Below are 12,500 nucleotides of genomic sequence, written 5' to 3' on the forward strand. Positions count from 1 at the left end.
CCTGCATTCTGTACATCATAAATGTTTCGTTGATAATATCCTGTACAGTTCCAAGATATTTTTGTTTCCATGTTGGATGATAACTAGTGCTTATGGACCCATCTAATGTCAAGGGTCCTTTTAATCGGTATCGCGTCGTCCAGTTGCCAGTTGCAGATTTTTCACTATTGACACAATTAAAAAGGCCAAGCTGACAATTATCGCTTGGTTCGACTGGCGACACGACATTGTTGATGGTAGCTACACATGATAGTTCTTTTGAGTTTGTCAAAGTGTCATTGGAATACTGTTCTTTATGTGTAAAACCAAGTTTTGTCTCATATAAAATGCTTTTGGAAGCTTTGAACTTGGAAACTTCTTGCGGTATCCCTCCCTCTCTTTTGGAAAAAGTGCTACAATATGGTTCATAAGATACTTCCTCTTGTATCTCGCCTACGTTCGCCAGTGTTTTTGCCTTCTCATGTTCTGAGACTATAAAATCATTCGGTCCTTTGTCATGCTCTGAGGCTATAAAGTCATGATCCTGAAGCTCAGATTTAATAGATATGGCATTTGTAGATCTGGGGTGTGGGAATTCTACCTCAGTTCCATTATTCATTTCAAGCAATCCACTTTTAAAATATCCATCTTTACTTTCGGTTTTAATTTTACACACACTTGCGACTGCAACCCTATCATGAATAACTGAATTATTATTCAGAACCATATTATAGATGATAAGGTTATCCTCATGCCTGCTTATCATGACTTCTTGATTTCCTTTAGCTTTCATATTCATATTGTTATCCTCTATTTTCACCAACACATTGTTCTGCTTTAGAGACATGTTTTCTATGTTTCTTTGTTTTTCAAGATTCAAAATATTGACTCTTGCTATTATAGTTTTTTGTTTCCCATAAAGTTCGTGGTTTATAATATCTACTAGAGTTCTTTGTCTTATAGTATTCTTATTATCTGTAACAGGTTCTTCGCCCAAAATATGAACTGCAGATTCTTGAAGTGCATTATTCTTATGTTCTACAGAGTCATGAACTTTTGCATCATTAAAAAGGTCATTCTGATTTATATCTTCAGAATTCATAATGACTTCCTGGTGAATCTCAGCCCTATTCATAATTTTTTTCAGAATAAAATCCAAATCTTGACTAAACTTTAAACTTTTCTCTGTGACTTTCACATTTATATTCATAATCTTATCGTTTTCCATTAAATTTCTAGCAACAGTTTTAATCTGCCTTGAACTATTATTCTGATTAACACTGTTTTCGCTGATTACCGAGGAGTGTTCTAGGTTTACAGTACTGCTCGCCAACAGTTCTTCATTCGCCATGATACCCAGATTCATGCCTTCCTGCAAGAATGAGACCATTTCTTTTGATATATCAAAATATTTGTAATTCGACAGATTTTCTACATACTGTCCTTGTGCATTCGGCTTAATGCTTCCACATTTCTGATCCACCATCATATGTCCTTGATTCCTAATGACTTCTGTCTGATTTAACATTGCATAATATTCACTTCCAATTGCATCTTTCTGATATAAAGTGAAGTTTTCAACGCCTTGATTCATGTGTAACGGTTTCTTTTCCTCTATAGCAAGTTTTTCAATAATGGCAGACACTTCTGTGCTGTCAAATGTGCTCTTTTTCCAATTGTTGCCTTGAACATCTATATTTATTGTGATATAACTGTTATCCTCGGCCATATTATTTTGGTTATTGTTATTACTTTCTTTCTTGCCTACACAATTCTTATATTTATGAAGCATTTGAACAACATCAACAAAATCAACTATCACCCCCGCTTGAGTATGAATGGGCAGGATAAGATCCCCATCACTAACGAACAGAGTAGCCGATGAATCTGCAAATTTACAGGAATCAGTAGCACACTCCTTTACTTGTGACTTTTTTATACAGTATGTTGCTGACATTTGACCACTTGTTGCGTCACATATAGTTGTTGGAGTATGGATGGGCAGATTAATGTTACCATGACTAATGCCCACAACAGATAATGAATCTGCCAATCCAGAATGATCACTTTCCTTTCCTTGCAGTTTGCCTGGACATATATTACAACCTACTTTCAGGAGTTGACTTCCTCTCTTAAAGTTTGTGGCAGAAATAGGCGATTTACTTGTAATGATTTTGGAATCTTCCATTCTCTGAAAGTCCTCATTCATTGCACTATACATGGAACGCCCATCGATCATATCCATAAATGTGATATTTTCACTTCTTAGATCTGTCCTTTCCATGCCAATATGCAGATTTTGTTGTTCTGGTCGAAGATTCTCTGATATATTTAGCGAAAGACGTGGTGAATTCTGGAGCAAAGGGTTTTTAATTTTTCCATGTCTGCCAAGGAGGAAAGATTCATATTCTAAGTCATCTCTACTATTTTGTTGGCTAACAGTTTCAGCACAGTTGTTGATGTTTTGTTTATGATTCACTTCTGGTCTAGGTACATCAGTAATATTTTCGCAAACTGGATCAAAGATAATAGTAGAAGCAAGGCTATCTGTCTCATCGTCATATTGTAAACATTTAGTTTCCTTGATTTCTTTTAAGGTTAAACTGACTCCCTGTTCATTTAAACTGCCTTTAAAGTTGGAAGGGGTGCACCCCTTCGACACAACAGAATGAGTGATATCAGGCAGATCAGATATACATTCATTCTCTGGGATTTCAAAGCTGTTGGAAGCTTTCTCACTCTCCTTATAAACAAACATATCATTTATATGAAAGCGTTCATAGAAACTTTCCATTTCTGGAGAGGAGTCACTAGAAAGAATAATAAAATTTGGCACATCTCTCCTACGTTTATCAAAAACCACCTGTAAGTCATTATCCATATGAGCCTCACTGATTGGAGAATCGCAGTTGCAGGACTTGTCTCCAATATCTGTTTCCATAGAATTAGAGTGGTTGTTGGAAATTATTTCGGAAATATCGTTGCAATCCTGACTCTTGTTGAAAGTTTCTTTGGCAAGCAGGGATACGTTGTCAGATAATTGTTTCGATGCTATGATCGCAGGAGTTAAATCACCAGTTTCCATCTTTCCCAGATAACTATGTTTAACTGGTTGTTGTGATAAATTGGAAAAAGAGGTCATCTGCCTTGTAATTGTGTCCTTGACTGATACTTGATGTTTTTCATTTGTAGCTGTTGTATGGCCCAACAAGTTATCCTGGAAATAATAAATACCTTCCTCAAGATATAAGAAATTAACACTACGTCATCTAAAGCATATACACAACTTTTGCACCTCTACGGGCCCCTTGTCTACATCCTACGTAAGATTAGCAATAGTTAATCTTCATACTTTTAAATACTTTCGAACAGTAAAGAGGTATCTGACAGTTCAGCTTTATGAATGAATAAATAATAGTAGTGTCACTACATTAGAATGCAATAAAAAATAGTAATTTTCTGTTATTAATTTCAAGCGCCACTTAAGCTGGGTGGTGAGTGATAAGTCAGAGGAATGGTAGGCTCAATAAACAGTTTGGTATTCGGCTCTTTTAGTATCACCATTATTCCATGTCCATTACTAGACCATCAGATTCATTCTCATTATTGCTCAGAGCGAGCATGGGACTGTTTATTAATTATAAAGTCTAGGAAGTGTGGTCGCTGATGACTAGATATGTAAGGACAAGGGGGCGTTGGGAAGGAGCACTGCCGTCATATCAACCAATATTTGTTTTATAAAATGGGCTGAAAAGGAATTGTTCTTCAACATCATCCACCTCTTTGGGGTTAATAGTTGGTCTTTCTGTACTCTTAAGTTTTCAGTGTGCCCCTCTAGAATATGTACGTAGTATTGCTGTCCTTAAACATATGCTAAACCATTAGGGCTAAAAGCCCAATTTCTATTAAACATGGATGGGACAGATAATATAAATTATTTGTAAAATTACAGATCAGCTATATGCTGATGACTGTACGTCCTCGATTACATACCAAACTTTTGCTGCTAACAAGACCCAATCAGTAGTCACATCCCATTCTCCGGGTGGGCCATATGTCATGAATATCAAGATGTCAATAATCACTCAAGGACTTTATCTAAGTTAACGGTGTGGACACAGACAGTGATTTAACATCTAACAGACACGTCAGCAGAATCTGTAAAATAGGTCTAAAGGCGACAGCCTTCCGATGCAAATTACATATATTGCATTCTTCCACGAATTCTTACATCATACAAGTCCCAGACTACATTGGACCACATTTTAAGTCTGCTTCATTAGCCTGGTCTTCTACCAGCCAAAATAGACTCAATCAAATTTTTAAAAATGGGTTCTTAAACGTACACAAGAAACCATCTCTCACATCGACTCGTTGGAACAGTGTCGTTCAGGCGCTCTACTATGCTCATGTGTGCCTTAACTCTCTAGCCTCTGTCTCTTGCCACACAACCGAAAGCGTAGTACGGCTCCACCTGGAGATTCCAAGGTCTTGTAAAGCCTTTGGGTCTTATTCACCTCAGCCATCGATGGTGCCAAAATTAATTATTTGTCTAAATTACATATCTTTTATACCCTTCATTCTTCATTTTAAAAAGAAAAATAGGTAGCATTTATATCTATCTATCTATCTATATATGTATATATGTATGTATGTATGTATGTATGTATGTATGTATGTATGTATGTATGTATGTATGTATGTATGTATGTATGTATGTATGTATGTGTATATACATACATGTGCGTGTGTGCGTGCGCTCGCACGAGTGTGTATGCGCGCGTGTGTGCGTGTATACATAAACATATATACATATATATACATATTTTCATTTATTATATGTGTCTATATAAATTTGATAATATGATAATTTTTTTACCAACCCTGGTCATAAGCTCTGGCGTGCACGAATTGGACTGAGCACACTTGGGTTGTAATGGTGAAATGACTGTGACAGGCACAGGTACATGGTGCCCATTAGCATCCAAGCGGTAAAAAAGAAAAGAATACTGCGAAGGGTACTCTTCTTCCACGTGGATCTCTTCATCGCGTAAAACAGTATCGGACTTATGGTTCTGAAGATCTTCATCTCGGTCTCGCAATGAGTTTCGGAATAATCGACGAGCTTGTTTCTGTAAAGCAGTAAATAAATAGTGATTCCTGACAACATCGTGACCAGCGCATTTAACCCCTTTAATGTAAAACACCTGTACGCATGCATTTGTCGGATTACTTTTGGTAAGAATTGAATCTTGATAATTATATAACACAATTTAATTAGCGTCGTCGAAGTCGGGCAAGCAGATGGGTTCAATGTACTTTGCTAATAAGGGTGCATCACAGTAGTTTCAAATAGGAATTCAAGTTCCTAATAGACATTATGAATTTCACTAATAGATGTTACATGAAGACATTATGTCTGTTATTGGCTAGACATTTTAAATACATCGCACAATCCACTTTATGCTTAAAGTAACCCAAAATACACATCAGTATAGATTCTCTACTCAGTATCACATATCCTGTCACGCTACTCGTGGGACACGTTAAAATATTAAAATTCCGCGCTCCTCCGCTGAAAAAAAAAAAAAAATATGGATAAGGACGTTATATCCCCCCCCACACACACACACCCACTGGAGACATGGCTAATAACAATCAGTCAACTAACTGGTACAGCAGCACAACTTGTTCTTCTATGCTCCGGAAAAGTTTTCCTAGCAGTAATTTCCTTTGGCTTGAGCAGTATGTTGGCAGTTGCGGTGGATCGTTCAGAGTCCCGCATGGGTGGGACAAAATCATACCTCATTCCTGAGATTCCTTGACCGATGCTATCCTCTTGTTCAAACAACCTGAAAGGAGGAAACATTCCACTTAGGCTAATTCATTCAATTAGAAATTTAATGAATTAGCTTATATTGATTTTAATCTAAATGTGCCAGGTTGGTAAACATAAATGATATGCCCGCTATTTTGTTCGCCTGTTTATTCACATGGCTCAAATAGTGCTTACTCACAAAGGAGCCAGGTATTAGTCCTACGTGGCTCACTTGATCCTTTTCCTTAATTTTAGAAAAGATTCTTGTTCATTTTGAGGTCTTGAGCTCGCACCTTTCATAACGCAGCAGATAACAAATCATTAGTTTTGTGCCAGAGAAAGAAAAAAGAATTCCGCTTCTTCCGTACTCTTATTTTATACGTGGCACTAGACTACAGAAGGTGTAGTCAGCAATGGCCTACTGTTCCCTTCAGGAGAACGGCCTTGGGGCCGAAACCCAGTATAATCGGCTCCCTGGTTATCCCTTCTTCTCTGCAAGGGACGTCCCACGAACACTCTTAGCAACTCAACTTTGAACAATGGAACCCCACTAATAACATATCCAGACAACCTCCTTTTGAAATCCCTACAAGGAACAGAAGGTTTGTAAGCGTTAAATGTGTAAAAATCAATCGCTTTTGAACTTAATTGATGGTCAACTGGAAGGCAAGTTTGATTCAGACAGAAAACTGCGAAATGGAAACCTCCTTGTTAAAGTACAATTCAACACCTAGATTAAGAATTTACTTAACTTAACGCAAATTCGTTTCGCTGAGGGAATCATATTTATGTTGGAAGGATCAAAAGGGTAGAGTCGCCATGTTCAATTAGCATACTTCCAACTGGAACACCACGAGTTTGGAGGTGAGGTGAGTATGCAGTATCCCACGAGTGGATAGGTCTCTCTCTAACGGTGACTGAAATAACATTGCAAATATCTACAACAGGAAAGAAATCCGATTGAGGAAATGAGTTCAATGTGTTATAACTATATACATTACAAAATTAATAATAAAGACCGATATTTATCTGCAACCGGTGACTCTGCAAAATAAATATTTCAGCGATTTGACAACTGTGCCTAAGCAAAACTTGCCACCTACAGTGTAACGAATAAAATAGTAAGTGATTTTATTTTGAGGAAATAAAACTATTAATGTGTTGGTAATTATATGTATAGAATATAAAAATAAAAGTTTGTGTGTGTGTGTGTGTGTGTGTGTGTGTGTGTGTGTGTGTGTGTATGTGTGTGTGTATGTGTGTGTGTATGTGTGTGTGTATGTGTGTGTGTATGTGTGTGTATGTGTGTGAGTATGTATGTGAGTGTGAGTGTGCATGTGTATGTGTATGTGTATGTGTATGTGTATGTGTATGTGTATGTGTATGTGTATGTGTATGTGTATGTGTATGTGTGTATGTGTGTACGTGTGCATTTGTGTGTATGTGTCTGCGTGTGTGTGTGTGTGTGTGTGTATATATGTGTATGTGTGTGTATATATGTGTATGTGTGTGTATATATGTGTATGTGTGTGTATATATGTGTATGTGTGTATATATGTGTGTATATATGTGTGTGTATATGTGTGTGTATATATGTGTATGTGTGTGTATGTATTTGTATGTGTGTGTGTATGTGTGTGTGTGTGTGTGTGTGTGTGTGTGTGTGTGTGTGTGTGTGTGTGTGTGTGTGTGTGTGTGTGTGTGTGTGTGTGTGTGTGTGTGTGTGTGAGTGTGTGAGTGTGTGAGTGTGTGAGTGTGTGAGTGAGTGAGTGAGTGAGTGAGTGAGTGAGTGAGTGAGTGTGTGTGTGTGTGTGTGTGTGTGTGTGTGTGTGTGTGTGTGTGTGTGTGTGTGTGTGTGTGCCCAGCACTAAGTTGATATCAGACAATTTTCTAATTAACAGATATTCTGTCATTTTTCTATTATAAGAATTCACTGATTTATTAATCAATTTAGAATTTTCAAGTTAAGCTTCTGACTTCCATCGCGTAAATGTATGAAGCACGTATTCGATGGTGTACCTAAAAATTAATAGTGTAAATACCTGGAGAAGCATCAAGAGCACCACTGGACGCATTGTACTTCACCAAAAGAATCATGTAATGTGTTCGGGTACATACAAACATTCCAGCTTATCTAAAACAATTAATAATTACTGGATCTGTCCTGTTGCGTAATACGTGAATGAGTATTTAAGTGCCTGATCTAAGAAAAACCGAGGGTCTCCTAATTTAGAAAACTTTCAAAAGATTAAGACGAGCTCCTGTTCGATAAACTTACAATCACTACTGTTTGCCCTAAGAAACGTTGACGAAATTATAAATGTAGGTGGTTCTAGAAAAAAATGAAAGTATTTAGCGGTGTGAGTAGGTTTACATTTAAACTGAAAAAATAAGCTAGTAATTTACATTGTGTAAACTAACATTGCGATAATGTAATTTACTCGAATATTCATATTCTCCACTATAATTGATAGTACGAACGAGGTTGCTCAGTCTTTTTTTTTAATCAATGAATTCCGAACAGTTTACTTGTCACATAGAAAAAATATCAATATATCGAAACCAAATTGTGTCTGGATGGAGAATAGATGGAAAGAGTTCATATTCGAACATCTTTATGTATAAATTCACAAGTACTGGGCTTAAGCTACTTCTCATGGCGATACCATTATCTGATTTTAAAAAATGCTGTAAAAAATTGAGATCTTATTCGTAAGGCACAATCGAATAAATTTAATAAAGCAACAAACCAAAATAGAGATCTTCTGAGATGAAAGTTTTCTTTCAGGAAATTCAGCACAATGTCAAGTGAGATATTTTAAAGTAGGGAATCCTCATCAATTCACTAATTCCTTAATTCTTACCGTGCGACAAAATGACAAAATTCTAGCTAGCCAAGGGTCTAATTGAGTTGCAAAACGAAATAGGCTTTAAAGGAACGCCCTGTTTATAATTTTCAGAGAGCCCAGAGAAATACGAATTCGAGATTTACTGTGCTAAAACCGCATGCTTTTTTATATGTTGCGTTGTCGTTCTGGAGGGAATGAGCTTTACTTATATAATCATACTTATGCAGGACAACAATGTTATTACTTTTGTTGGCTTCACTACTTAAAAAGTCCAAGTTGCATTTTAGTGATTTGGTTGCCAGAAAATAATGTTGGGGCAAGCCCTTGAATCGTCAAACATTAGATATGCCTTAACATGGTACCGTTAAGGTAGCTAAAATCTTTGAGGATATACTTGTTTCGCAATTAAATTATCGAGTCCCAATCTGGACTATGATTTGCGCTGGCCAAACAATAAACAATAAGGAAATAAGACGATAGATTTTCAACCAAGTCGGTGAACGAAAATTAAAACAATGCTCTACTGTGTTTGTGTTAATTATAAATTATGCTAAACGCTTTGATCTTCAGTATAATCTGACAAAGAATAAAATTGTAGAGATTTTTTGTTCCAGTAATTTGAGCTTCCTTGACATATCTCTAGTCTCTTCAAGAATAGATGTCGAGTGACCGTGACACGCCAATGATGACTCGTTGGGAAGCAATCATCTTCCTTGTTATTAAATATGCATGCAACACATCTAAAACACCATCAGCATCCAAGTCTAACGTAAAAATAGCAAACAGTGAGGACTGATTTATTGGCACTATGTAACTTACGAATGATAAAACCCAGCAGTTATTTATAGTGGTTTCTAATGATTTGATGGCTTTATTTGAACTTAATCTGAAAAAAATATTATTCTATCGTGGATCGTCGATAGTGTAAAATATAAAGCTTTGTCACAAGTAATAAGTTCACCAAGAAAGATCGATTTGGCAGTCTGAACCTCAGTTCACATTCAGCCGACCATACACCCACTCCCACACATTCATCTGTCTTGGAGCAGCCGGGGTGTGTGTGTGTGTGTGTGTGTGTGTGTGTGTGTGTGTGTGTGTGTGTGTGTGTGTGTGTGTGTGTGTGTGTGTGTGTGTGTGTGTGTGTGTGCGTGTGCGTGTGTGTGAAAGGGAAGATTTACTATGATCTCTCTGAACCTCTGGCGTACCTCCACCTCCGGCACCATGGCCTTAGCTGATGGAAACCAGGCCTTCATGATGGTTTAGTGAACCATAAGGAAATGGACTGTCATCAAGGGTGTCCGAAGCTATTTGCGGCAGGGCTGGACGCCTGGAATTTCCATCTGTGACCACCACCACTTTGTTTCACTTTTCTGCCTTCATGCTAATGTTCTGAGTTATACATAAAAAGGTATTTAAATTTTACTATATTCAAAAAGCCTCTAGAACTCCAAGCACTTCAGTGTTTGTTCCCACATCAAAGACATTTACCAAGGTATGGGAGATAAACGAGTCACGTTCGCACGGCCCAGGCTCTCTCCCAATCCACGGCTTAATTTACCAAGCAATAAGCCAGATAGCTTTATGGAAGACTACTTGCTTACGGTAGTCCTTGCTGCAAGCATTTAGAGAGAAGCCGTAGTCGAGCTTTTTCTTTATTCTTGATTATTATTGTGTTGGTTTGTTTGTTTTCTTCTTTTGGAGCATGTTCTTTTTATTAAGTAGTTGTGCCCAGGCTCCTTTGATTTTCAGGCTCAGGCCGACATATGTGTATGTACAATGATGAGTGATACCTGGCAACCAAAGATATGCTGATACACAGTATTCAAACTTCATGAACAATATTTGTCCCAAATCCACCGTGCCTTTGGAGAGTGCTTATCGTTCAGCTCGGTATGAGTCGGTAGCACGGTGGCAAACTGAGCAAACACGAAAGTAATCTTAGATGCTGGCTCATTCTGGCTTATTGCACATTAGACTTATTTTACAGGCGATGATTATCTCTGAGATATGATAACAATAGTAATGTTAATAGTATTAATAATAGTAATAACAAAATCAATATCAAATATCATCATTATGGTAAGAAAGATAATAGTATTGATAACAATAATGGTAATAAATATAAAAACAATAATTACATTAATAATAATGATTATGGTATTGAGAACAATTATGATACTGATTATGATAATGATAATAATAACAATAATGATAATAACAACGACAATAATGATAATAAGGATGATGATAATAAATATAATAATAACAAAAATAATATTGACTAGATCTCCTGCACGCTTGCCGATCTGACCATAGATGACTTTGCTTTAAGTCTAAAGCTAAAGATACTAAAATAGCTGCAAGAAGTAGCAACAATACTACTAATAAAAAATATTGTAATGATAATTATGATTATGATAATGATAATATGGATTACCTATTCACAGTTGCTGATGTGAAACCAGGTGACCTAGATAGATAATAAGTTAATAATATTAAAATTGCTGATAAAATAATGTAATAATAATAATAATAATAATAATAATTATTATTATTATTATTATTATTATTATAATAACAATAATAATAATGATCATGATGATTTTATTATTGCTAATATTATTATTATCATTATCAAAATAATAATTATTATTATTATAATTAACATCATAATTATTATTATTATAATTAACATTATCATAATTATTATTACTGTTATTATAATTAACATTATCATAATTATTATCATTGTTATTATAATCAACATTATCATAATTATTATTATTGTTATTATAATTAACATTATCATAATTATTATTATTGTTATCATTATTACTACTGTTATTGCATTCAACTATTGAACATGCATGAGGCATTCCGGCCTTCATGCGAATGAAGACGGGAGAGAGAGGGAGATCTTTGCATCCACGACTGACCACATGATTAGCGGCGATTCCCCAGTTCTGCGACGAAACCTTACTTATATAGACCCACCACAAGACGCTCAATCCGAGTGCATTTCAGGGCTCCAAGACACATACGTACACAAGCATTCTGCACTGCATCCAAACCATACAAAATTCAGCTTAGTGCCGGGCCATACACTTTAGTAAATTCAGTGCTCTTTGACATTTATTCTCTAATTGACCAATGTGATTTTTCCAATTAAGTCGACGATCAAAGAGTAGACCAAGGTTTTGGGTGATTATCTAAAGATAGCCTGATGTACGGCATCTTCCTATATGAACAAATTACCCCAATACTCTTGTGGAAAACATACAACCCCAGTGGAGGCCCCAGTTATGAATCACATCCAGTGCCTATTGGATAAGATTTGCCGAGAATTCTGCATTACTGCTGGAGTGCAATAATGTACAATCATCGGAATACATGGGAAGATGGTGAGATGTCATTTATCATAGATATAAATAATGTTGGCGACAAAACACTTCCTTGTGGGACCCCGTTTGCCTGGACAAAATGCACGGAAAATTGACACTGACAGAAAAGAATCTGACGGAAAGATTTGTCAGAAATGAAATTCTAAATCAAATAAGGCAAGCTTCCACGTAATCCAAAAGCAAAACGCTTTCTGAGTAGGCCATATCGCTATTTCATGTCGTAGGCTTCTTCTACACCGGAATACTGAAATCAGAAAGTGCTTTTTGGCAAATGCCCATGAATTTGACTTTCCAGTTTTACTAGTCAATAGTGATAACAACAGCGATATTAAAAATATTAGAAAAAGCATTTTCCCGAAAACTTATTCAAACGTGAAATAAGGTAAGGTCACGCAGGCCGAGTAAAAGGCTTGTGGAACCATCTGTGTGCAATTAAAATTCACAGAAGAAAAC

The 12,500-nt window shown here is 36.3% G+C and overlaps 1 protein-coding gene across 4 annotated transcripts in view; it reads right to left on the reverse strand.

Annotated features, from left to right (window-relative positions):
• The window catches only part of LOC125034801, a 152,312-nt gene that overhangs the window by 120,143 nt on the left and 19,669 nt on the right, over positions 1 to 12,500 (reverse strand). For all 4 annotated transcript variants that reach the window (XM_047626780.1, XM_047626779.1, XM_047626778.1 and 1 more), the window contains exons 4-6: positions 5,651 to 5,831; positions 4,863 to 5,111; positions 1 to 3,196 (exon numbers count right to left, since the gene is read on the reverse strand). The exon at positions 1 to 3,196 is cut by the window's left edge and continues 999 nt beyond it. In XM_047626780.1, the coding sequence (XP_047482736.1) occupies positions 1 to 3,196; positions 4,863 to 5,111; positions 5,651 to 5,831 (3,626 nt within the window). The remainder of the gene's footprint in view (positions 3,197 to 4,862; positions 5,112 to 5,650; positions 5,832 to 12,500) is intronic.

Source organism: Penaeus chinensis, chromosome 18 (genome assembly GCF_019202785.1).
Source record: "Penaeus chinensis breed Huanghai No. 1 chromosome 18, ASM1920278v2, whole genome shotgun sequence".
Taxonomy (NCBI): Eukaryota; Metazoa; Arthropoda; class Malacostraca; order Decapoda; family Penaeidae; genus Penaeus; species Penaeus chinensis.